At 36.0% G+C, this 24,696-nt stretch overlaps 2 protein-coding genes across 6 annotated transcripts in view; one reads left to right on the forward strand and one right to left on the reverse strand.

Moving 5' to 3' along the window:
- The window catches only part of FXR1 (FMR1 autosomal homolog 1), a 68,209-nt gene extending 56,739 nt beyond the window's left edge, over positions 1-11,470 (forward strand). For 2 of the 4 annotated variants that reach the window (XM_079766233.1, XM_079766234.1), the window contains 4 exons: positions 3,057-3,260; positions 5,098-5,298; positions 9,582-9,673; positions 10,410-11,470. In XM_079766233.1, coding sequence (XP_079622359.1) covers positions 3,057-3,260; positions 5,098-5,298; positions 9,582-9,673; positions 10,410-10,580 — 668 coding nt within the window. In that variant the 3' untranslated portion in view covers positions 10,581-11,470. Of the gene's footprint in view, positions 1-3,056; positions 3,261-5,097; positions 5,299-5,995; positions 6,077-9,581; positions 9,674-10,409 lie in introns of all 4 variants that reach the window. The other 2 variants (XM_079766236.1, XM_079766235.1) reach the window with 2 other exon arrangements.
- A 138-nt stretch (positions 11,471-11,608) lies between these two features.
- On the reverse strand, positions 11,609-24,427 carry DNAJC19 (DnaJ heat shock protein family (Hsp40) member C19). Of its 2 annotated transcripts, none has more exons than XM_079766238.1 (6): positions 24,248-24,427; positions 23,202-23,253; positions 23,049-23,122; positions 22,000-22,079; positions 21,390-21,460; positions 11,609-20,146 (listed from the first exon to the last, which is right to left on the reverse strand). In XM_079766238.1, exons 1-6 carry the CDS (start codon positions 24,248-24,250, stop codon positions 20,076-20,078), a joined length of 351 nt encoding a protein of 116 aa, XP_079622364.1. In that variant the 5' UTR covers positions 24,251-24,427; the 3' UTR covers positions 11,609-20,075. The 2 variants fall into 2 exon arrangements, with proteins under 2 accessions (XP_079622364.1, XP_079622363.1); XM_079766237.1 differs by lacking the exon at positions 24,248-24,427 and adding an exon at positions 23,508-23,931.
- Between the last annotated feature and the right edge of the window lie 269 nt (positions 24,428-24,696).

A 24,696-nucleotide genomic window follows, 5' to 3' on the forward strand; every position in this document is an offset into this window, starting at 1 on the left:
ATATGAAACTTGTTTTCCAAATATTTCCCCTGTACAGTTGTATACATTTTTCAATAAAAGCCTAATAATGCTGGTTATACTACTAGGAATCATTTTTGCTTACTCTCTGGGGAAAGTAAAAAGGAGAAACATGCTAACCACTGTGCCAAGATTGCATATAACAAATATATACTAGCTTTTAAAATATACTTTATTGGCTCATTCAGCAGTTCTGAATATTAATATCTCTGGAATTATTTTATGAAATACAGCATTTCACTAAAGTGAGGGCTTTAAAAATTAGAACCTAATTAACATTTTTGTAAAATGTATTTATTTTACTCTGAGGATGGGGCCTAACCCATATAGCAAGGGGCCAATGGATTGTGGTGGTCAGTAATTCTCTAATCCTAAATTCTCACTTATTCTTCTTCAGCTTTGTGGAGTTTTCCAATTTTCTACATTTGGACTTGGATCTTAGCAGTGACCTGGTTATTTTTTTCCCTTCATTCTTTCCTTTCTCTTTTCTTCTTCTCTACTCCCCTATGCTAATTCTAACTGCTTTTATAATCCCTAAAATAAAAGGCATTTAGGGAAAATAGGAATATATGAAAGCTTACAGTGTGCAGATTACACATCCAAATTTCATGTCATGTTTGACTGAAGAATCATTTAATGTTGCCAGTTATGTTAAATTCGTACTATTTTTTATTTGTTGTAGAGTTGAAAGATTAATTTTCCCTTCCCTTTCATATCCTCATTTCTTTTAATTTTTAAAGTTAACCCTATATTGAAACATGAAAAACAAATTTCAATAAAATAAAACTGTTCAGCATGTGAAGGGCTGAGAATTGTGGACAATTATTATATTCCTGAAAACACATTTAATGTGTTTTCAGGAATATAATAGAAAAGAAAAGCAGTAAATAGAAATTAAGTATATACTGAATGATTTCAGAGGTGTACAAATTACTAGTATAAATAATCACATTTGACTTTTTGGATGATGAGGATTATCATCTCATTATTATTATCCTCATCTGGGAAGTCAAGTGAAATAGACGAGAGATCATTTTTTTTGCAAAATGCTTTTGTTGCGAGTAGATAATAAATTTACCTGAGAAAGGTAGAGGAATATCATTGGGGCTGAAGAAAGCTCTGCCAATTGTTCAGTAGATGGCACTCTTACCTCTGAATCTTTACAGACGGTGTAACATTGTATTTTTTAAAATAACCATGGAACTTAAATGGGCTTGAGAGAAATAAAATCATTCGAATTTGGTTATAGATCTTGTCCACTTAATATCAAGGATTTTTTAAGGAGATATTACATACAAACTGTATAAGAAACATTTTCTCTATAATATCCCTGAAGTTGGTATGTGTTTTATAATGGATGATGTCTTATAACTTTCATTGGCAACACACAAAAGTATGTCTTAGGATGAATGAGTAGCATATGGATTTAATAAAATGTACTTCAACTATTAAATTTAGCATACACAATCATTGAAAAGGATGTGAATCATCTTCAGGGGTGATTTTAGAAGGTTTAGAAAGGGGAAAATCTGATTTTAAATTGTGTTAAAAACAGGTCTTTTAATTTGTTGGAGTCATTAAAAATTGAATCAGTTTTATGAATTTTAAAGCTTTTAAAAAAATGTGTAAGTTCAGAAGTTCTTATATATTCCAAAGGTTTTCTTCACTATTCATGAAATGATAAATAAGTGTTTGGGAGATTCAAGGAGAAAGGAAGTTGGTAGGCTCCTTCATTTTATTTCCTATACTTAGTCCTTCTAACTTTTGTATCTGAAGAGCTCTTGTATTTTGCTTTTATTATCAAATGACAGTGGCATTTAAATGTAGGGAATTTATAGTTTAGCATGGAAGCACTCTTATTTGGGAGTTTTAGCAAAGGAACTTCAAAATCATGCAGAAATTTACTCAACAACAGAAAATGGTTATGTTCATTGGTAGGTGTCTGGGAGCAGTTAAAGGTATGAGACAGAGCTGCACCCTTTACATTTATCATAGCCCAAGTGAGTGGATCCAAAAGGGGTTAAAAATAGAAAACAACATTCGGCAACACTGCATGACAGGTATACATTGCTTCTAAGAAAATAAGAGAGGAGAGGAGAGGTCTGTTTTCATTCACATTGGTCTGAACCTAGAAATTGAACTGGGCTTTGAAAAAAATGTTTGGTTATATGATAAAAAGGAAAAGGTGGAAGAGACATCCCAGAACTACCTAAGAATAGAAGTGGAAATGAGTGTGAATAGTGATTGGGTTACATAAATCTAATATAATGGTGATATTGTAAGGCTTCTATAGAGTATTTGCAGTATTTAAATTTTTAAAGCGTCATTATTAAAATAGGTCATTTGAAAGTCAGAAATGGTCTAAACTTTTAAAGTTAGGCTGAATTTTTGTCTCATGGATCATGGCTTTAATTCTGTTGTTGGTTTGAAGTTGTCTTTTCTCAGAATAACCCTCTTAAAATTGGTTCAGTAATTTTAAATACTGTATTCTAATTTAAGACACTTTGCTCATAAAACAGCTATTTTATGTACAACCATTAAAAATACACTCCCAGTTTAAAAAAGACCATTAGTTATCAGAAACATCCTGATTTCAGAGAGATTAAAATGTTAAAAAAAAATGGTAAAATACACTATATAACTTTATTTTTCTAAATATAATTGAAGTTGCTTTTAAATATTGGGTAGCAGTTATATTTACTAATTTGATATTAAACCTAAAAATGGGCAAAATTTTAAAAATACTTGCCCATTTAGTGCATTTTTATATTTGTATATGTAATGTTTTATATGTTTTCTGTAATATTCTATTGGCTGTAAAACAATTCAGGTTTTAACTTCTGAAGAGTAGATACTATATTATTAGTATAATATTAACAGTTCTTTATTTATTAGTTAAGAAATTTTGAAATCAGTGTTTTGATGTAGTGTTTTTGAAGCAGCCAAATAGCAGTTATTTAAACAATGATTTGCAGGAACTTTTTAATTTTTCTTTCATTCCTATAAAAAAATTGGCTTATGTTCTCTTCTTTCCCAAGGTACAAACTCTGAGCTGTCTAACCCCTCTGAAACAGAATCTGAGCGTAAAGACGAGCTGAGTGATTGGTCATTGGCAGGAGAAGACGATCGAGAGAGCCGACATCAACGTGACAGTAGGAGACGCCCCGGAGGAAGAGGCCGGAGTGTCTCAGGGGGTCGAGGTCGTGGTGGACCACGTGGTGGCAAATCTTCCATCAGTTCTGGTAGTCTTTTATATACTATGTCAGCATCCTTTCTTTGTAAACATTGTGACTTTATACAAATTAGTTTATTTTCCGGGGCCACTGATTTTTGGAAGTTTCTCTTGCTACTCACTGAGGAAGATAATACAACATAACAGTATAAGGAAAAGCCCTTTGAGTATTTTATCAGTGAAGGTTAACTAGAATATTTGGGTCAGAAAAATGGTCAGATGTTTATCCCTTCAAGTTTGAGGGGCTTATGTAATTAAGAGTGTTTTTTTCTCTAGAACTTTTGAGTGTTATGTATTTGTTGGCCAGACCCAGAGAATTCTTGTGGTCAGAAAGATCTAAATTCCTTCGTGTACTTAATATTGAAAAGTAACTGAAAAGCATTTTTTGCTACACTATGCACTACTTTGGGAACAGGAAAAAATTGTGTAGTCAATTTAAAATATTTTTTAATTATTTTACTGTTTGAGGAATTGAATTGTAAAGAGAAGTGTTCAGAAGACTGAGATTTGAGGTGTGTAAGCAACTACTTCAGTGGATTTGTAGAGTTGCCAGAATGTTTTTGCTTAGCATAATAGGACTGGGGGGAGAATTGTCAGGGATACTTGGACTAGATTATATCAGGGAAATAACCATAACGTATTGTAAACCACTTTATGAAAACCACTCTTAATGTTATACAATGCCCTATGAAAGTTTATATAGTATTTTAAATGTTATACCACATTATATATATATAAATATAATTAAGTATATACCACATGTGCTTACAAGTTAGAAAAAACTGGAACAAATCACAAAATTTAGGGACTTTTTGAAAGGTATTCTCTAGTTCCAGTGAAGCTCTTTAATATCTAAAATTTAGTTTATAGGCTTTCAGATAAATAGTTTTTATATTTTAGTACATTGTTCACTATTACCAAGGTTTATATTATAATATGCTGAATTGCAAAATAAATGTACTTAGTGTTTATGATTAATGGATAAACTTAGTGTCTTTTGCAAAGATGCTAGCTTGCTAGCTGTTACCAAAGGAAACTTAGAAATGAAAAGTCGTGCTTAGGTGAATTTCTTCTATAATTTGATTGGTGGAGGCAATAAATGCACATAGGTAAGATGGGTATTTTTTTCTTACAAATTATATTTTAAAACTTTACTTTTCCCACCCTCACCCCACCTTATCCCACCCTCACTTTTTGTTTGTAGAGATGGGAGTACTAGTCAACACTCATTTCCACATTTTGCTATACCCAGTTAGAATTTCAACTTTTTTAGTTTTTTTTTCTTTGTGTTTGTGTAGACTTGTTTTGATTGCTTCAGTTTATAGTAACGGATTTCTGGTAAGTCGTGCAGTGCAGGTGTTGAGTATTATTTAGAAATAGTCCATTAATATTAGCAAAAAGAAGCAACAGTCACCTCGATCTCAGTAAAGGTGACAAAAACTCTTTCTACAAATTAATTCATATTAGCTGAATATTTATTTCTCCTTATTTTTATTTTTCTAACCTCTGGTCAGGTTTAGCTAGGAATGTGAATGTCAGAAATAGCATGTATAATGTGCTATATCCTAACATTGTCAAAACAAGTCAAAGTAAAACAGTAGGAAGTTGAGGTGTCTGCTCATCTTTTGCTTTAATTTTTCATTGCCATTTCAAGTTTTTTTTTTTTATCTTTAGTACTTTCCAGGTAAAATAGTGATAAAGAAAACATTTGAAGACAGAATATATTTTTATTGGGGGAAAATTCAAGTTTCTTAATTATTAATTAATATAGCTTAATATAGATCAAAACATTCCTATTAACTGCAGCTCTCTTAAACAAATATTTCTTGCCTCTGACATGCATATAGTGCTCAAAGATCCAGACAGCAATCCATACAGCTTACTTGATAATACAGAATCAGATCAGACTGCAGACACTGATGCCAGCGAATCTCATCACAGTACTAACCGTCGTAGGCGGTCTCGTAGACGAAGGACTGATGAAGATGCTGTTCTGATGGATGGAATGACTGAATCTGATACAGCTTCAGTTAATGAAAATGGGCTAGGTATGTAAGCACTTAGGGAAAAGATATATATTGTATAATACTGTTAATGTATTATGCTTTTTTCACATAAGAAAACCCCAAAAATAAGCAATTTGAAAATTGGATTTTTTAGTGCTTGTTTCAAAGTAGATAGCTTTGTATCTGTCTTAAATATCCAGTTTTCAGATTTATATAGTTAAATTATTTGAAACTGAGAGGGTTTATTAAAGTGCCCTTTGATGCCATTGCATAACACCAACATACAAACTGCAAGGCACTTAATACTCTTATTGTACCTAAACCAAAATTGGGCTTTCAGCTTACCTCTTTAAACATTACTATAAATGACACTAATGAAAATGTGTATATTGAATAGGCATTAATTTGCAAAGGGCTAAACTGTCATTAACTTTGGTTAATAAACTGTATTGGAGAGGAAAAATTTGATCTCCCTGAATGATGGCATTTTAAAAATTAAGTCTGAAAGTTTGTTTAAGAGTTAAAACCCTCTTAATTTCCAGATGATAATTCCATTTTGTAAATCTATTTGGAATGCTTAAAACTACAAAAGTTATTTTCCTATCAGTAATTTATGTGTTTTGTCTTCCCTATTTAATTGAAAGTTTCTCTTTCCCTTTCCTTGAATCTTTGAAGGAACAAAGTTTTTGTCTTGTTTTGTTTTTATCAGAATAGTTCATGGTAAATTTTGCAATTACAGATGATAGTGAAAAAAAACCCCAGCGACGCAATCGTAGCCGCAGGCGTCGTTTCAGGGGTCAGGCAGAAGATAGACAGCCAGGTAACTTGAGTGGACCTGTTGACAACACCAGGTCATAAGCATGAAAAAAAAAATGTCATGTGTCTGCTTTCTAAATATATTATACTTACATATACACATGTGTGCATATATATTCAAGATGTGCATTGCATAAATTGTTTACTCAACTAATAAGACTACTACTACTCTTAAGAAAATGCATTCTTCCTTGACACCGTAAATGTTTAGTAACCTGTCTAATTAAACTAATATGACTCAATTTTTTTCATGGAAATACTGTTGAGAAGGCCATTATTTTGTCCACTTGGCAGATTCTTCACACTTGAGTTGGGGCCTGCCATCCCAGGGGACTATGTTGTTAGATTGTGATTGAGGTTGATTGGCAAAACTGGAGAGCTTTTGCATGGTGCCTGCTTACTCTTATCTGCATTTGCACCTCATTTTTGTGGGAATTTTATAATACCCACATTTTTTAAAAAAGTGTAAATGAGAAAAATACTTGAAAATGTCTTTTTCCTAATAAGAGGAATGCATGTTATGTTTTTGTTTATTGTAGTGTGATGTTTTTTCCCTACACCTACTAACTATTCAAATTAATAGTACTTACTTATTAGCTTTAGAATGTTAATTTTTAAGTAGTCATGTTTTAGTAACTTCAAAGAAACCTTGTTGGTTGTGTCTATATTATTTTGAACATAATTCCATTTCCTGTGTAAGAGAATCACATGTATATTCACAAATAAACCCCTTTTAAACTAATCAATTTTGCATTCTTTCCAGAGCAAATTCTTTCATGTGTTTTCCCCAACTAAGAAATATAAATTCCATTATCTTTAGTATTTTAAGTTAAGTGATTATAGAGACATTTAGAAAAACCCATTAAGGCTATTAGTTTCTATTCTTGAAAAAAAAAATTTATGCTTTAAAGATATTTGTAAATTTAAAAGGAATTAAATATTGTCAAAGATAGAAAGTTTCCAGAAAATATTTGTTTTCCCCTTTCATCTTTACTCACTGCCTTTAGTGTTAGAGATATGTTTTAGATCAAGAGATCGTATTTCATTTTTTTTAAGCTGGCACAGCAGTGAATATAATATCTGGCCATACTTTATAAGAAAATTCAGGCTATCAGTATGGGAGCTTATCATAGGATAAATTACAATGTAATTTATTAACTAAATGGATGGTGATTTATTACTAAATCAGTGGACATAAAAGGAATAATGTAGTGGTTTTGTTAACAAAGAGGCAGAGATTTCTGCATGGTATTAATTGAAATTTGAGTAATTTGGAATTTTTAATAACTTGTGTTCCATATTGCATTTATTCTTATTTTACTCTGTTCTTTGGAAAACTGCTTTTCATCTTTAGAATTCTTTGCTTTCCCTAGCCTATTCCTGCCCTACTCCCTCCTCATTCCCCCCTAAAAAAACAAACAAACTCAAAATAAGATAGAACAAGCACACATTTTCTCATTGCCCCTGCAGCAGTTCTAGGAAGGCAGCCTCTATCTAAAGAATATCAACATTCGTTTAAATACACAATTATTTAATTTGTTCCTATTTGCTTAAAATTTCTGTTGTCCTTAATGTTAAACAATGAATATTCTTTACTAAGAATGTGACAATACAGTGGTGTCCAGTTGATTAACTTGGACCTCTAAGAGGAAATTCTAGAGTCCAAATTATGTGGCAAAATTGCCTGTTGTTTTTTTTTTCCCCTAGATATTTTAAATATCTATTAATCTGTATTGAACTTCTAAGTGGCTTGTATTTTAAAGACCGGCTATAGATAGGGGTTTTGTTTGTTTTTTTAATCAACAGAATTTGTTTTGGTTTTTACCTCCCCTTATGGGAAAGGAGGGGCACTGGTAAGTTTTTACCTTTCAAACTAAGTGCCTCTTAATTTAATTGATAAACTATATTAAAGTATATTATTCTATGTCTGTACATAATTGTCAGGGTTTCCAAGTAGATGAGTTCTTCAAGTATCACTGAGGACTGAATTATAGAAACATAATGAATTTAATTATTAAGGTGCTTCCCAAATTAGAATAATTCCTAGAATGGTTTTATCACCAGGTACGTAGACATAACAATGAAGTGGATTTGATAGTACCCCCCTCCCCAGTTTTGGAAACCATTGTTAAATGTATTTATAATTCATTAACAGTGAATTTAAATTACTTTTAAAGCTCCAAAATGAGTACACTGAGTTTCTTCTAATTTGGAAGAAGCAGGTTTAGACAAGAAACATCTTTAGTGGTATTTCTAATAAATGATATGTATTAGTTCTGAATTACATTGTTTCTTTGAGCTTTTAAAAAATTCATCTAATACTTTTAGACAGTTCTTGGATCTTATAAAAGTATTAGCATGTCAATTTATGATTAAGAAAAAATGAATTGTAAATAAATGGTTTTATATAACATCAAAATGATTTATTTTCATAAAATTTGAACCCGATAAACCAATTCTCCTCCTAACTAGTGACTAATTAGACATTTACTTGATTTTTCATTCTTTATGTAATTAATTTGCTCCCATAATTTAAAATACACTATATTTCACTATAATCAGGGATTTTTCTTCACCAGTTTCTGATAGAAAATAATTCTTCCAAAGAAAGAGAATGATTATTTTGTTATTTTTTCAAATATGTGAATTCTAAGTTGCAAGCCTTCAGAGAGAGAGAGGATTGAGACATAAAGTTGGACTAGCCCAGAGTACCTGTAGACAAGAGGTCAATTGTGGTACTGGGTTGGCAGTAAGTAGGACGTGAGGTCAGATTAATCTTTTCCCTAGATTACTGCTGCCATCCACCTACTTGCAAACACGCACGCACACCTCAGTCCCTCAAAAGATTGAAAGATTGGCAAAGTGAGGAGGGAGTGGTTAGTAAATTTATGATGGCCTTTCACCATGATCAGTGTTTACATTTTTAGGGTGGCTTTCTGTCATCTTTAGTTTGCTTTGTAGTTTTTTATTGTCGATCACTCAGAATGGTTTCTAGTGTGGAATGTTTAAAAGGAACCATAAAATACCACACTTGGATTTCTTGTGTTTTTAAAAAAATAAGAGAGCTAATATTTGAGTAACTTTTTACATCTTAGATGAAATTTTCAAATTAAAGTACACCACCCCATGATTTATACCAGACTTGCCCTATTTCCCCCCCAAATACTGTCTAGGCTTAGAATACTGTTTTTCTATTCTTGGTTGTGGATTTCTGTATCAAACTTATGCCACAGCCGTAGACTCAACTGGAAGTAAATGGCTGGATTCGTGTGAAAGAGGACATTAATCTAGGCTTCCTCGATCTCCAGCTTAAAACTTTTTATTGTTATTGCTAAGTTGCAGGCACATTTTTCAAGCTGTTTTTGGTTGGAGGTGTTACCCATCTTAAGAAAAACTTGAAATTGGGTAACCCACCATTAGTTTATTTTAAAAGTAAAATTACTCTTTATCCATCAATAAACTTTAAACATATTTTTCAACACCTGTAATTTTTTTCTCATCTTCAACAGTCACAGTTGCAGATTATATTTCTAGAGCTGAGTCTCAGAGCAGACAAAGAAACCTCCCAAGGGAAACTTTGGCTAAAAACAAGAAAGAAATGGTAAGGAGAATTTAAACTGTAGGTTTTGTTGCTTTTTTTTTCCCCCCCCTGGTATGGTTTAGCGCTATTTTTACTTAACTTTCTGTATGATCGCTTGTTTCCCCCCAACTAAACAAATACTATTTTAGTTAAAGACTACTATTGAGTTTGTTGTTGGCCCCAGGTAACTGAAGATAGAATGCATGCTTGAGCCTGAAATACTTTTCCGTTAGAACTCTAAATAGCATTTGTAAAGCTCAGTCTGCCCAAAGATATTGGGCATAAAGACTATTGCTTAATTTGCGGAGCGATAGGTTACATATCTCTTCTCAGTGATGGATCTAGACCTTTAAGTTTCAATTCTTTTAATGCTTTAAAGGATTTATATGTAACTGAGTTTTTAAAAAGGTGAGTAAAGTAGGCGATTATTTGCTTTACTTAGGGTATTAACTATATCTTTTACAAGGTGAGCTTTCAACTGGTTAAAATAAAATTAGGTACAAATTTTCAGTAATCAAGTACATATTACATATTCAGTAATCTAGGTACCTCTAGGTACTAAAAACAAAGAGTTGAAATACCCAGAGAGGTAGAGTATATTGGTATTTGTTTTGAACTTTAAGAATATTTGAATTATTTGATCCATTATATCAAACTAAAATTATTTATTTGCTAATTATTGTTTATGTAGCTATTTTCCTCCTCAGCTATAGATTTTATTTATAAAGAAGTTGAAAAAGTTGTCTCCCTTTGGCAGGCAAAAGATGTGATTGAAGAGCATGGTCCTTCAGAAAAGGCAATAAATGGCCCAACTAGTGCTTCTGGCGATGAAATTTCTAAGCTACAGCGTACTCCAGGAGAAGAAAAGATTAATACCTTAAAAGAAGAAAACACTCAAGAAGCAGCAGTCCTGAATGGTGTTTCATAAACTGAAGAAGTTCCTAGTTTACAGTTCTTTTACATTACATTTTACAATAGTGCTTGTACAGCTTGCCAAAGATAGAATATGGATCGCCAGTCTTTACATCGCACTTTCAGTTCCTCCATTTGGAATTCAGAAAGGGGAGGGATCCTGAAGAAATCATATGTTAAACATACTTTGACACCTACTGTGTTATAAAATATATCATCAGATGTGCCTTGAGAATAGTATATGTAACATTAAAAAAAGTTGCTGGCTATAGGAAATGTTATTTTGTTTTCAAAATATGGCAGAGATGGGGGGAGGTGGGTGGGGTGGGATCCCTGACATAATATTCTTTATGAAAGCATTAGCTGCTTTTGTTACATTTTTAATATGCAACCACTTCTTCACCTGAGGAAAACTAGAGTTGAAATGCAGTCTAAAATATTTTGCACTGAATTGTAATTTCATTAGTTTAGTCTGGAAACTGGTCTGTTTTGATGTGTTTTTAAAATGCTGTATGTAGAGGAAAATCTGCAGACCACTGGAATACATTTGTTAAACTCTCTCATCTGCAGGGACACTGGGTGATATTGGCAGTGACTGTTCTATATTGAGGCTTTGTTTGGTTTATTTATTAAAGTGTACAGTATTTAAAAATCAAACATAGCTTTAGTTAAAACACTAAGGTGAATTAGTCATGTCCATTCAGACATAACCTGAACTACTGAAAAGATCACTTTCCAGAAGGTTTATTCTGTATAAACTACATGTTAGTCTTCAGTAGAATATCTTTTCCTTTTCTTATTTTTTTTCTTTTTTCCCCCGTTTTTCTTTTTTTTTTTTTTTTATTTTGGTTGTTTGATGTGCAATATGTTTTTGTATGCAGGTAGTAAATAAACTTTGATCTTCCATTTGCTGATTTTTAACTTTCTACTTTTTATACCCACTGTTGCAAAGTAGTTGGAGCTACTTAGAGGCCTAGAATAGTATCCTGATTGCTTTTTAAAAAGCATTTATACTTGCTCATAAATAATATCAAACTACTAATTGGTCAGTTAATCATTTTGTGATGAATCCTCTGAAGTCTTAGCAATTAAAATTTAATCTGTTAGAATAGAATGGCTTAGGGAATTGATCATACATTTGATTTAGGAAAACCTTTGGAACATAAAATTGTAATCAAAGAAATTTGGAGGGCAGTGGGGTAAAATCTAGAATTTTTTGCCCTTATTTAAAATTATTTTTAAAGAAGTATGAACAATTTTAAAATATGGAATAAGCCACTGGTTTGATTTTTTTATTCTCATGGAAATAGTTTTGAAGATTCTCATATGAATGTATTTTTTGTATATATTTTAGCCAGATGGCTTAATTTAGGAAGATGAAGACTTTCACACTAAGTGTGTTGCAAAAAGTAACAATTTATGAAGCTAATTGTGAATACAACAATTGTGGATTTATGGGAAAGTTTAGCTCCACTGAGCAAGAAAGCCCTTTTTGGTATCTTGTTTTTATGTGCATAACTAGTGTTAATTTTTTATGTGCATAAAAATGTACTTTTAGTTTATAATTATTGAAGGAGAATTCAGGGTATAGTTAAAATTGTAGTAATTGCCAGGTCAGTGTACATAACCCTAGCACTTAAACCTATTGTTGAGGATAAGATGTGATGTTATTAAATGCTCTTTTATAAAACCCTAACAGATTTTTTAAAGTAAGGTGTGTTGTGAGTAGTCAGTCCTTGCACATTAAATAGCAATATGAAGTCATTTCATATCCTAGTTTTTAAAAATTTACACACAAATGTATTTTTATCCATCAATGTTAGAAGCAAGTAAAATTGTTGGCCTTTTTATTCTTAGTTCTCTTCAGTAATAGGTTTACAAATTAACTATGAGTTATGAGAAATATGTTCATTAATCCCCAAATTGGTGAATGTGGTATAAGAAAAAAAAAAGATTTTTCATTTTCTTTCACGTAGAACAGATTCACTAAAGTCCTTTCATAAAGATTGTTTCCATGGGAAAGGAAGAAAGAAGAGACCACCTTAAAAAGTGGGTATAGCTAGCCCAAGCAGTGCTTTAGAGTACAACTGATAACCATATTCCCGGAAATAGGTCATAAGATTTCATTATTTGTAAGTGACTAAACCCAATGTTTTGTCCTTTAAAAATATGTGTTGAAGAATCCTGATAGGCTTTTTTGGGGGTAAATAGTACATGCTCAGGTTCAGAAATGAAAAGCCCACTCCCCAAAGAGAACCATTGTTGGTTCAGGTAGCATTCCAAACTTGTTTTGAGAGGGGTGCATCTTTTTAGGCTATTAAATTAGATGTTGGTTGCTATGGGAGAAATTAACTATTCACATTAAACAGATACTCAAGCAAGAAACTATTCTAAAGGTCTTGTGCAGCTCAAATATGTGCTAGCACACGTGAAATCTGAACTAAATCATGAAGTGGGAGCTGAGATGATGTGGAGGCAAAAATGGTCTGCTTTTCCCAAAACTTGCGAAAGCCTAGGATTCATGGGTTTGGCATTACCTTTTTTAATGTGAAATTAAGGGAAATAGCACATCAAACTGCTGGTGACTTTATGGAAACTTACCTGAGACATTGCTGAGGATAAGCCTAAGGAAGGTTGCTTAAATGTAAATTTTTTTTTAAGTACACGTATATATAGGCAAGCAAACTAAAGAACAGGGAAAACTTATGTATAGGCAAGCACAAAGAACAGGGAAACGCTAAACTAGTGGTTTACTCTTGTATTATGGATCTCTGTTTCAGCCATTCTTTTGGCTGTGATCCATCACCTTTATGTCTGGTATTTTTATAGCCAAGAGTCTAGTGTTTAACCGACGAAGGGTATTTTGCAAAGTTGGCATGTTAACAATGTTGCAGTTAGATTGGGAAATAGTACCATTTGTGTCCTCTGTAAATAGATTTACAGGTGTTATTTTTTTGGTTTTTTTTTTGAGGTTAAAAGATACCATTCTCATAGGCTGTGCCTACAATGAGCTCAGTCGAAGGACAGATGAATAGAAAACTGGCCATAATGCATTAAGTCCTATATCAGATGATTGGGTGTGTAAAGGAAAGTTACTTTTACACTCTTAATTTTTCTAGAAGACCTCCAAGAACGTGAACTGGTTATCTGTAGGTTTGACAAAATTATTAAAGGCCAAAAAAAGGATGTTGTGAAGTTCCATTCAGTCTTCTTATCTTTACTATTATGGTTTGGATCCCCTGTACCCTTTTATAAGGTTATCTGGCATTTGTTGACCCTTATTCTTAAAATTTTAGTTCTTTATTAGGATGTGCGCTTGAATGCATAGTAGTAACTTACAATCCATGATAAACCTAAACTTTTGACAAGTGGTTAAGTATAATCATTTACTCTAGAAATCCATTCAAGAGTAGTCTAATCAAAACCCCAAATTCCTGGATGACAGTAGTACATACTAGTATAACCTTATAAGGAAATACGTATTAATTTTGTTTTTAAAAAGGGTTATTAGTGGAACACTTCATAGTCCAATTCATCTGCATTACTATTTCAAGTAACAAAATATGGTGCATAATGATGCTCCTGGATAAACTATAATGCAGCTTTTTATAAGAGAAATTCTATCGGTCAGTTTGCTTACCTATTTCTTTGAGAGTTTGAAAAGATGTATATGTAAGTACAGAATGGGATTTACTGTCTTCTAACTTTTTCTGTATTTCATCTTAGAGAGGGATGGACTACCTAATCTCTTAAGGTTCTTTCCAATATGAATGTAACGAGTCTATTCATATGTGTGACACTTAACCATTTTCCCAAGTACTCTCAACAATTAGTATAGCAAATTAAAATGGTGTTTTTTATATGTGTCCATCCCAGACATTTCCAACTATGCTGTTATGCAATCTAAAGGATATCAAAAGCAAGGTCAAAATTATTTTTCACTGACATTCCCAGTCTTGCAGTTCCAGTATTTGTGTTTTAGGGATTGGAAGGATTTTTTGGGGGGGTGAAATCACAGGGATATTTTCTGAATGTTTTATACCCTTGTTATTTTATTGTCAAATGTAACTATTAATTTTCTACTTTAGAGACTTTATTACAAAAATTTTTCTATAGTTTTTCTGGTAAAATCATTTTATACTTCATTGTTACCTGGAGCTTATGCCACAACTTCTTTGAGCTCCATTTTTCAACTTGCTGTTTTCAGGTTAAGAAAAATGTCACATAAGTATTATATTTGAAATTCCATTAATTGACACCACTAAGGTAACAGCAAGTGTTAACATGTTCCAGATTATACCTTAACACCAGACTATGTCTTCATTGGGTGAGGAATAATAAGTAACACAGGATAGACGCTCTTCCTTCCTATATGCTGTTGCTAAGGCAACAGTTGGCTCCAAGCAGATATACAGCACTCTGAACAGTGTCAATAACACAGAGCAGCTTACAATCATTTTAAGTTTCCTGGTACCCAAGGTTACCTTCAATTCAGGGTTTTTTATATAACCAAAAAAAAACTAGCATTCTAAATAATGTTACATGAAAATAGGTGGAATACAAGTATTTTCATGTAAGTTCTCAACTGTTTGTTGAATGGTTTGAGTCTTCTGGAATAACTAAACTATTTTTCTTATTAAATGCTTCTATAAGTACCCATTATTTGGAAAGTACTTGAAGGCAAAGAATTTGCTTGAAATTCTAAGAGTGGGAAAAGCTTTATATTTGAGGACCACTTCATTACAGCCCACTTTCATCACCAGTTTTTATAAAGTGTAATGTAGGGGTCATCTGATGTCAATGCAGAGGCCCAGTGAAGGCTAAAGTATCTATTGAGAACCAAATTACTAATTAACACAATAAGAGAAGATACCCAGGGCTTAATTATAATTTTGCTAGCTGTGTTACCTCAAATATTTGCTCTGGCTTTTTCCCTATCCATAAAATGTGGAGGGATCCTCATACTTTTCAAGTTGGCCATTCTTTTTCCTCTTAACAGATGAGGAAGCAGAGCCCTAAGCACACAGATGGCTGGCTCAAAGTTGCATGCCTCTTATTGCAGAAGTTTGACTCGAACCCTGCACCTCTTATTCTGTTAGTGTTGTACTAAACTATTCCTTCCTCCCCTTAATACCATCTTACAAAAAGGCCCCAAGCTAGATGTGTAATGACAAGTACCAGACTCACCTCTCTACTACCAAGAAAAACATCTGGGTTATCAGATTTGTGAAAGGTACCACACTGCTGAGGTTTTAACAGCATGGAACCTTGAGAAAAATCAGCGTTTTCACTCAGCATGTTGCTTGGGGCAAGTTACTTAACCTCACTAAACTTCACTTTCCTTACTTCTAAAATGTACTAAATAAGTACTTTTGAGGTACAGTAGGTCCTTAATGTTTCGTTTAATGTTATAGTGCTAAGATGCGACAGGAACTCAACTCTTGTTTATATCAATAGCCTATGGTAAAATTAGTTTTGTTATATATTATTTCACTTAAAAGTTGGGGAACTTATCGAGGACTTTAGGTGAGGACCTTTACTGGGAAAATGCTGGCTCATTTTAAGTAGCTAATGTTAACATTTCACATCAAATTTTTGTAAGAAAACACTATTAAAAAGATACAGATCATACTTCCATCACTTTACCCTTTATGATCTAGAGCAGTAGTCGTCAACCTTCCGGACGTCAGTCTGTGGACCACTGGTTGGTGACGCTGCTCCAAGGGTTTCCTTAAACCAGCGGTTGCCAACCTTTGGACCTCACGGACCACTACTGGTCCGTGGACCACTGGTTGGCGACCGCTGATCTAGAGCCTACATAGATGACGCTTTTTCCTCCCAAGAAAAAAGGTAGAGGTTTTCCTAATAGCCTTCAATGAAATATGGATTCTTCTACTTGATAAAGGTAAGTAGAGGAAACAAAGCTGATATGAAAGAAAAATGTGCTGTTGTGCTTAGTATTAAAGTGGTTCCTACTGTCTATTGTCTTAACCTTTTGCACTCGGATGTCGAGATTAAAATTACTCTTTGAATGTATCAATAATTTGAAATATAAAAAAATCCAAATAAGTTTGTATGAAAAGAAACTCCAGTTTTTTATTCTACTGCCGCACTTTGTAAAATCTGGGGTATTTAAAAAATTAAATCCCGAGTAGAATAAAGGAATCGAGAAAAAAGCAAGCGAGTGCAAAGGGATAAAACGGGTATGCTATTTACTCAAAAGGCATACCTACTATATGAAGTTTTCCTTTTTACAGTTCATGCTTGATTGCCTGTTGGCATATTATTACACTTTATACTTGTCTTTTAAAAAATTGCGTTTAAATTTTAATTGATACTCTTTTCTTTAAAGCTCTTGGTCCTAGAAACTTTTTTTTTTTAGTAGTCCAAAGGTTTGAAATAAAGGGTTAGCAATCCAAAATATAGTTGATTCTCATTACTAGCAGATTCCTCATTTGCATATTGACCTACTCACTAAAATTTGTTACCCCAAAATCAACACTTGATGTGCTTTCCTGGTCATTTGCGGACACGCAGAGTGGTGAAAATTTTGAAACATCTGATGTACAAAAAAAAAAAAAGTCTTGTTTTCATACTGTAAACAAGTATCCTTTTAATGATTTAGTGCCTAATTTTTTTCAATCTTTGTGCTTTTTATTGGTGATTTCCCTGTTTAAGATGACACCCAAGCTTAGGGAAGTGCTGCCTAATGTTCCCAAACACAAGAAAACCGATGTACCTCCATGAGTGGTATTGGCTGTGAGTTAAGTGTTAAGGAATCAACAATATATCACATAAGGTGTTTTTAAACAAAAACACATAAAACAAGGTTTTATATTAACTGGTTGACTAGAATGTGACCAGAGGATTACTCGGAACCAGTATTTCCCCTAGGAACAACGTTTCATTATTTTTAGTGACTTTATAGAACATAGCTACTATGAATAACAAATCAACTGTACCTCATACCCCTTCCCTCTGGGAGTAACAATTTATCCTACACAAAAAGCCATGGCTGCCTTATTATACTCTTAAGAAATAAATACTTGGTTAGATTTTAAACAAGATGGAAAATAAACCAAAAGCAGATATACCCCAATTTTGAAATTCCCCTAAACACATTCCAACACTAAATATTACCTCCATTATTTTGACCTTGAAAGTTTATATTCTCCATTAATAACTTTAAGATTACTTCATAAAATTTAGGTGGTAGGTAGCATACATTATCATCTTAAAGCTAAATACAAGTACTGCCAGAGACCACAGACTAGCTATTTCCCTTGGGTGTTTTATATAAGTCCTTTGGTTAACATCTATACTAATAAAAGGGTAATATCTAATTAGACCAGATTGGATGTCCTTCCAGATAAAGCCAGGGCCAGGCCCGGGGGGGGGGGGGGGGGGTGGGGGGGAGCCGCCCGGGTTCTGAGTGCCTGTGGCCAGCCAGAGGGCAAGAAGCCTGGGTCCCGGGTGTGAGGCCAGAGGTAGTTAGGGGCATCAGGCATGCAGGCAGGCGAGCGGTTAGGAGCCAGTGGTCCTGGATTGCAAGAGGGATGTCCGACTGCCAATTTAGGCAGTTGAACGTCCCCCGAGGGATCCAAGAGTGCAGGTCGGGCTGAGGGGCCCCAACCCCACCCCCCTGGGTCCGTCACATCCACAACGACCGGGAGGCTCGACCAACTGCAGGCATGGTGACCCAGCACTGCCTGCTGAGAGGGCTGCAAATCAGGCCCAGAGAGAGGCCTGAAGAGAGAAGCAGGGTCTGATCTGTAGCCTCTGTTGACCAGCACTTGCCCCTCTCTTTAGCTTCAGGCCTGGTCAGCAGCCATGCCTCCATTTCTCTCCAGGCCCCCACCAGGGCTGCTGATCAGCCCCACCTTTCTGATCAGACCCTGTTGATAGGCCCAGAGACGGACTGGCATAGAAACCAATCAGAACCAAATCTGGGTCAACTGTGAGAAGCCAATGGCTGCCTAGGAGGCAGAGCTTTTGACATTGACTGGCATAGAAACCGAGCAATCAGAACCAAATTGGCCGGCTGAGGAGGGCAGTTGGGAGCAAGATCAGGCCGGCAGGGGAGGGCAGTTGGGGGCAAGGTCAGGCCGGCAGGGGAGGGCAATTGGGGGTGAGATCAGGCTGGCAGGGGAGGGCAGTTGGGGGCTACCAGGCCGGCAGGGGAGCAGTTAGGGGGTAATCAGGCTTACAGGCAGAAGCGGTTAGGGGCAATCAGGCTGGCAGGCAGGCAGGCAGGTGAGCAGTTAGGAGGCAGCAGACCCGGATTGTGAGAGGGATGTCCAACTGCCGGTTTAGTCCCGATCCTTGTGGAATCGGGGCCCAAACCGGCAGTCAGACATCCCCCAAGGGGTCCCAGATTGGAGAGGGTGCAGGCTGGGCCGAGGGACCCCCCCCCCCCCCCCAATTGCACGAATTTCATGCAGTGGGCCTCTAGTCTATATAATAAAAGCCTAAGCGACCATTATGGGGGAACAACCAGAAAGACTGGTTGCTCTGATGTGCACTGACCACCATGGGTCAGATGCTCAATTCAGGAGCTGCCCCCTGGTGATCAGTGCACTCCCACAGGGGGAGTGCTGCTCAGTCAGAAGCCAGGCTCACGGCTCGCCAAGCACAACAGTGGTGGCGGGAGCCTCTCCCGCCTCCTCTGCAGGTGGGAGGTAAGGAGCAAGGAGTCCCGGACTGTGAGAGGGCACACACCAGGCTGAGGGACAACACCAGTGCACAAATTTCATGCACCAGGCCTCTAGTTTAAATATATCACTGTATAAATTCTCAAGAGTCCAAGCTAAGTATTTTGATATCAGGGCATCTGTATAGCTAATCATGTTTAAGCTTAATCACAACAAATGCAAAACTTGATTATATAAAAATTATTTTTACAAATGGTCAGTTTCTTAAAGACGCTAGCTGAATACACTGTAAATATTTTCGTGATTAGAAACGACATACTCTTTTATCAAGTTTTTAATGTATGAAATCTGAATTCTGCCCATGATATAAATGACATCAATTTTTTTAAGTCAGAGTTGTGGCTAAACTCACTCTTAAATTCACAGTCTTAAGCAACTGAACCAGCTCTCTGTACCTTAACAGTCTTTCCTCCTAGCTACTATAACAACCTGTACTAATTCCATCATAATATGTACCATATTGCATTTTAATTACTAGTGTATGGGTCTCATCAGATTGGGATTTCTTGAGAGCAGACTTTCATGTTCACTTGGCCTTGAAGTAAATACCAAATTATTTACCAACTGATTAATGACAGAACAGTATTTCTATTCAAATGGTATGTATCCATAATTATTGAGCATTAATTTCCAAATATTCTATAATTTGATTTAGAACCTTCAAATTTAAATAAGAAACTTAAACCAAGGCTTTGACTTGGTTTGTGCTAAATCATTTTTAAAATGTGTAGCTTTGGGACATTTTATTACAAAAAGCTGTTTTTATATATGTGACTAACAAAATTCACCATACATTTACTTCATTTTTTAGCTTGACCGTCTAGTAAATCTTTAGCTTCATTGATTTTGGCTGCTATATAAGGAGATCCTCCTATAGGAAAAAAGAAAAAATATGGAGTCTCAGTTTCTGCTTGATGGAAAGCTATTCTTGTTTCAAGGATCCCTATGCTTTATCTGAGAGATGCAATTAGCAGAAATAGTATTCCAAAAAATAATTATGATACTGCGACTGGATAACCACATATATGGCAATATATTTGACCAATGGGTAGTGAGATTTCACAAAACCACCTTTTAAAGACGTTTAAACTGATGATGAACAGAATTTCACAAAGCCTATATAGACTTACATAACTTTGAAATAATGTAAGTTACCTACCAATACTGATGATTACAAGTCATAAATGAACAGAAATTTATTATACTCTGTTATTTTAAAACCTTGATATTCTCAGAGGCTTCTGAGCTTTGTTGGAAAGGGCTCACTTTGCTTTAGATCCTTTTTTTGCCCTTCATATTTTTTCTTTTCCTGTTACTGTCCCTTTACAATGTTATATACAGTCTTTTTCCTACTAATCTGCTGGAGCAGTGATTCTCAAAGTGTGGTCCTTAGACCAACAAGCATCAGCATCAATAAGGAGACTGGTAGAAATGTGAATTTATGGGCTCCACCCTAGACTTTAGTCAGAAGCCCTCCAGTTAATACAAACTAAATTTCATAAAAGAGGCTATGCAGTCAGATACCAAAAAATTGCAACTGTGTTTTAACTCAAAGCCCTCTTAATGAAAGGCCTCTCCTTAAAAAGGAGTTGAGCACTATAATGTAGATTTTATGGTCTATATTTTGGCTTTCCAAGGAATTACTTCAACACAGCTAAAGCTTCTTACAAGTGTATCAGAAACTGATAAATATATTCTATAGGTTTCTAACTATGTAATCTCAAGTTCAAAGGTCTAAAGAAATAAAAAAAAATTACACTTTTGGTTTCATTAACTGAAATTGAGTATTTCCTTTAAGAATGTAGTCCAAACCCCAGGAGAATTTGACTATTAGAAATCAAATTTTATCACAATTGCAGATCCTCAAAACATTGTTAATGCTTATCACTACTTCCAAATTCTAGTAGTTATTAGATATCTACTCATCATTGTATAAGTAAATTTTTCACTCAGAATTTATTCTTTCAAGACAAATGGATCCAGCCTGGGAGACAAGTGCTCACACACAGATTTAGGCACTTCATTATAAGACAAGAATTCGATATAAATTATCCCACTAATAACAATTACAAAGTCACTACAACATGCATATGAAGAGTTTAATGACTACTTACCCTTGTCTGGGTGATTTAACAGCATAATTCGTCGGTGAGCATCTCTTATTTTTCCTTTATTGGCAGTAGGGCTAATTTAAAAAGGAAAAGGTATTATTTCAGACTACTTCTGGATCACATAAAAAATTGTATATACCATAAAGGGCAATTACTGGTAAAGATGCAAAACTGAAATAAATCAACACAACAGTGTGAAACTCTGTTTAGGAACCTCTTCCCTATCACACAAGATGAATATTTTGAATCGGAGTAAACAGTTCCTTAGAAAAATTAGAATTCTCAAAAATTTAACAGAGCTTGATAATATTTATTTCAACAGTCCTTTTATTGGAAAGAAAGTTTAAGTATGTGGGAATGACGGCAGAATTCCCCCACAAAAACTTATAGAGAACAACACTGAGTATTGTTATCTGTTGCACATTTATCTTTCAATGAATTAAAAAGTGCTTATGTGCCAGTGTGCCTTCTCATTGGAATTTTGTTGGGAGTGTTTAGATGTTAAAATAGACATGATACAAATAATTCCTTCCTAATGAAGGAAGGTCTTTCTTACATTTATTAATAGCTCTAGAGTTGTAGAAAATATAAAAATTATTAGAAGTTATTTTACCTTACACCTAGTATTAATGCTGCTTCTCGTTTTGTCATTTTGGGTTCAAACCCACCTCTGTAATAGCCACCACTGAAGGCCTGAAAGAGGAAATGCATTAGTAAGAAAAGATTATTAGAATAAACTGAGAGTTGCTAAAAAATGTCTGTAAATGTCCATAGAATTAGCAGGAAAACTAAGACATTTCCGATAACTTGTATTTTAGCTTTATAAGTAGCAACAAGTATTTTAATGATCATTAAATATCCTTTTTTTTTTCTACACAACCTAAACTGTCTTGAATAGAAGACAAAAGAACAGTGCCTCAAAGCCAGTTTTTTCTGGGAGTGAAGGGAAGATTCCAAAAGTTAGCCATGTTCTACATAAAAATTTCATCTCATAGTATGACTGTGTTGTAGAACAAGTCCCTCAATGGGATTCAGATATCTTTAAGACAAGTGGTTCAAATTAAGATACATACATGGAGAAAAATCAGGCTATTAGGTCTTCTGACCTTGTTATGTAAGAAATATTTGTAAAGCCTACCATCACCCTCTTCAATCATGATGCTCAGCAAGCTGTCACAGCCATATTCATTCTGATATGAGACCACAGAAGGTATGATCGTTACATCCCATACAGTCATCTTCTACAGCCTAGTAAACTGCAGAGCTTCCCAAGTATGTTAGGGAGTGCCAGGGCCGCACAGTAAAAATGGATCAACCTTCAGAGCCCTAGATTCCTGTGTGTGTGATGCAAGGGGGCAGGAGGGATGTGGGCAGATAATGCTGAAGTTAATAATGTGCCAACAATAAAGTGATATTAACTCCCATGATGCCAGAATTGTTAACACCTCTGTCCCAATCCTGCTACACACAAAATTTGACTCGTTAGGGTAGCACCTACAAAGTTCAGAACTTCTAAACTCTCCTTGTTGAAAGCAAAAGAGGGACCCTCCAAGTAATCACTTAGAACGTCATAGATGTTTGGAAATTTACCCTCTTTAAATGTAATTCTAGTTTTCATATACAGGCAGCAAAGAATTAGCAAAGATGTTTAGGAAGTCTTACAGATTTTGGTAGACTTTGTAAAACTTGTTTTACTTGAGGCTCCATATGCTTCATGGCTTGCAAAACATAACGGCCTAAAAACAAAAGTAATAGGATAATTAGAAAGTCCTCAACCTCCCCTACTTCACTTCCATCCCCAAACCACAAACCAACCTGCAAATCCTGCAGCAGCAATGGTCAATCCAACTGCTACCACTGTACTGGCCTGGGAAGGGGAAGCAGAGGAGATATTTTACTTCTCTAATCCCCACCCTTCCCTATCACACCCATGCTCCCATCCCAACTCGTATTTACAAGTTTTACTTCAACGGGAGAAACACCTTTTAGGGTGAAAATATTCTGCCCAATAGTCCTTTAAAACCACTACAACTTTTAGCCCTGACCGGTTTGACTCAGTGGATAGATCGTCGGTCTGCGGACTGAAGGGTCCCAGGTTCGATTCCGGTCAAAGGCATGTACCTTGGTTGCGGGCACATCCCCAGTGGGGAGTGTGCAGGAGGCAGCTGGTCGATGTTTCTCTCTCATCGATGTTTCTAACTATCCCTCTCTCTCGTCCTCTCTGTAAAAAAATCAATAAAATATATTAAAAAAAAAAAACAAAAACCACTACAACTTTTACATAAAAGGCATTGCGAAATTTCACCACGTTAGGAAAAAAAAAAAAAGGATGATTTCCCTCGCTTTGAAAACCTCTCTCACCTCAGAGCTAATGAAGTTACATTCAAGTTCAAGGCAAAAGGAAAACAAAGCTGCTGAGAAACTGTCTAGGGATGGTTCCTGTAAATTTCTCAGAACGCACTTCCACGTTAAACGTCGGCTTAACGAGGAGCCGAGCTTTTCACTGCCCTTTTGGCAGCGTCCCGCCTCAAGGCTGCGGGGCGGAGAGGCGCAAAGAGGGTTCGGCAAGGCCAGGAGGACAGAGAGCAAAGCGGAGCAAGTCCTGCGAGGGCGTGCTGGGGGAAGGCAGGAGGGTCCAATGCGTTCCCACTACGAGCGGCGGGTGGGAAGGCGGCGGGCCGAGGAGGAGCACAGGCTCGGGCGGGGCGAGCCCAGCTTTGCCTCCTGGACAGTGAGAGTCGGAGGCCGACCCCGGCCCACAGTCGCACGAGGGACACACCGCGGCTCCCCTCCTCTCCCAGCCGCGAGCTGAGGGTGAGCTCTGGCCCGGGATCGCCCAGGACCCGCAAGGCCGCACTCACCATGGCTCCGGCTCGGCTCCCCTGCCCCCGCCGAGAGCGCGGTTCATCCCAGCCCAGAAGGCCGCGGCCCCCAGCTCCCCGCCGCTACCAGAAAGCAAGGGCGCCGCCAGCGGGGACCAAAGGTCCGCACCCGGGCACCCAGAACGCTCGGCAGTGGCGCCGCAACCTGGGCCGGAAAACTGTCGTAAAAGGTGAAAGCGGGCGGGAGGCAAGGTTGCTCACCAGGGGGCAGACGGGGGACGCGACTTCCGATTGGTGGATGGGAGGGAGGGCCCCGCCTCCCTGGGCTCAGGGGTGGGGCTTCTCGGAGTTTCGGGGTTTGCTCTCCGGCGCTGGGCGTTTGGGAATGCCTTCGGGGAAGATAGTGGCGGGGACGAGCCTGAGGAAATACTGTGCAGCTGTACTCTGAATTTCCCTTCCTCCCACAGTCTCCAGTTGCAATTTATTTA

This window comes from Cnephaeus nilssonii (assembly GCF_951640355.1).
Source record: "Cnephaeus nilssonii genome assembly, chromosome: 3".
Taxonomy (NCBI): Eukaryota; Metazoa; Chordata; class Mammalia; order Chiroptera; family Vespertilionidae; genus Cnephaeus; species Cnephaeus nilssonii.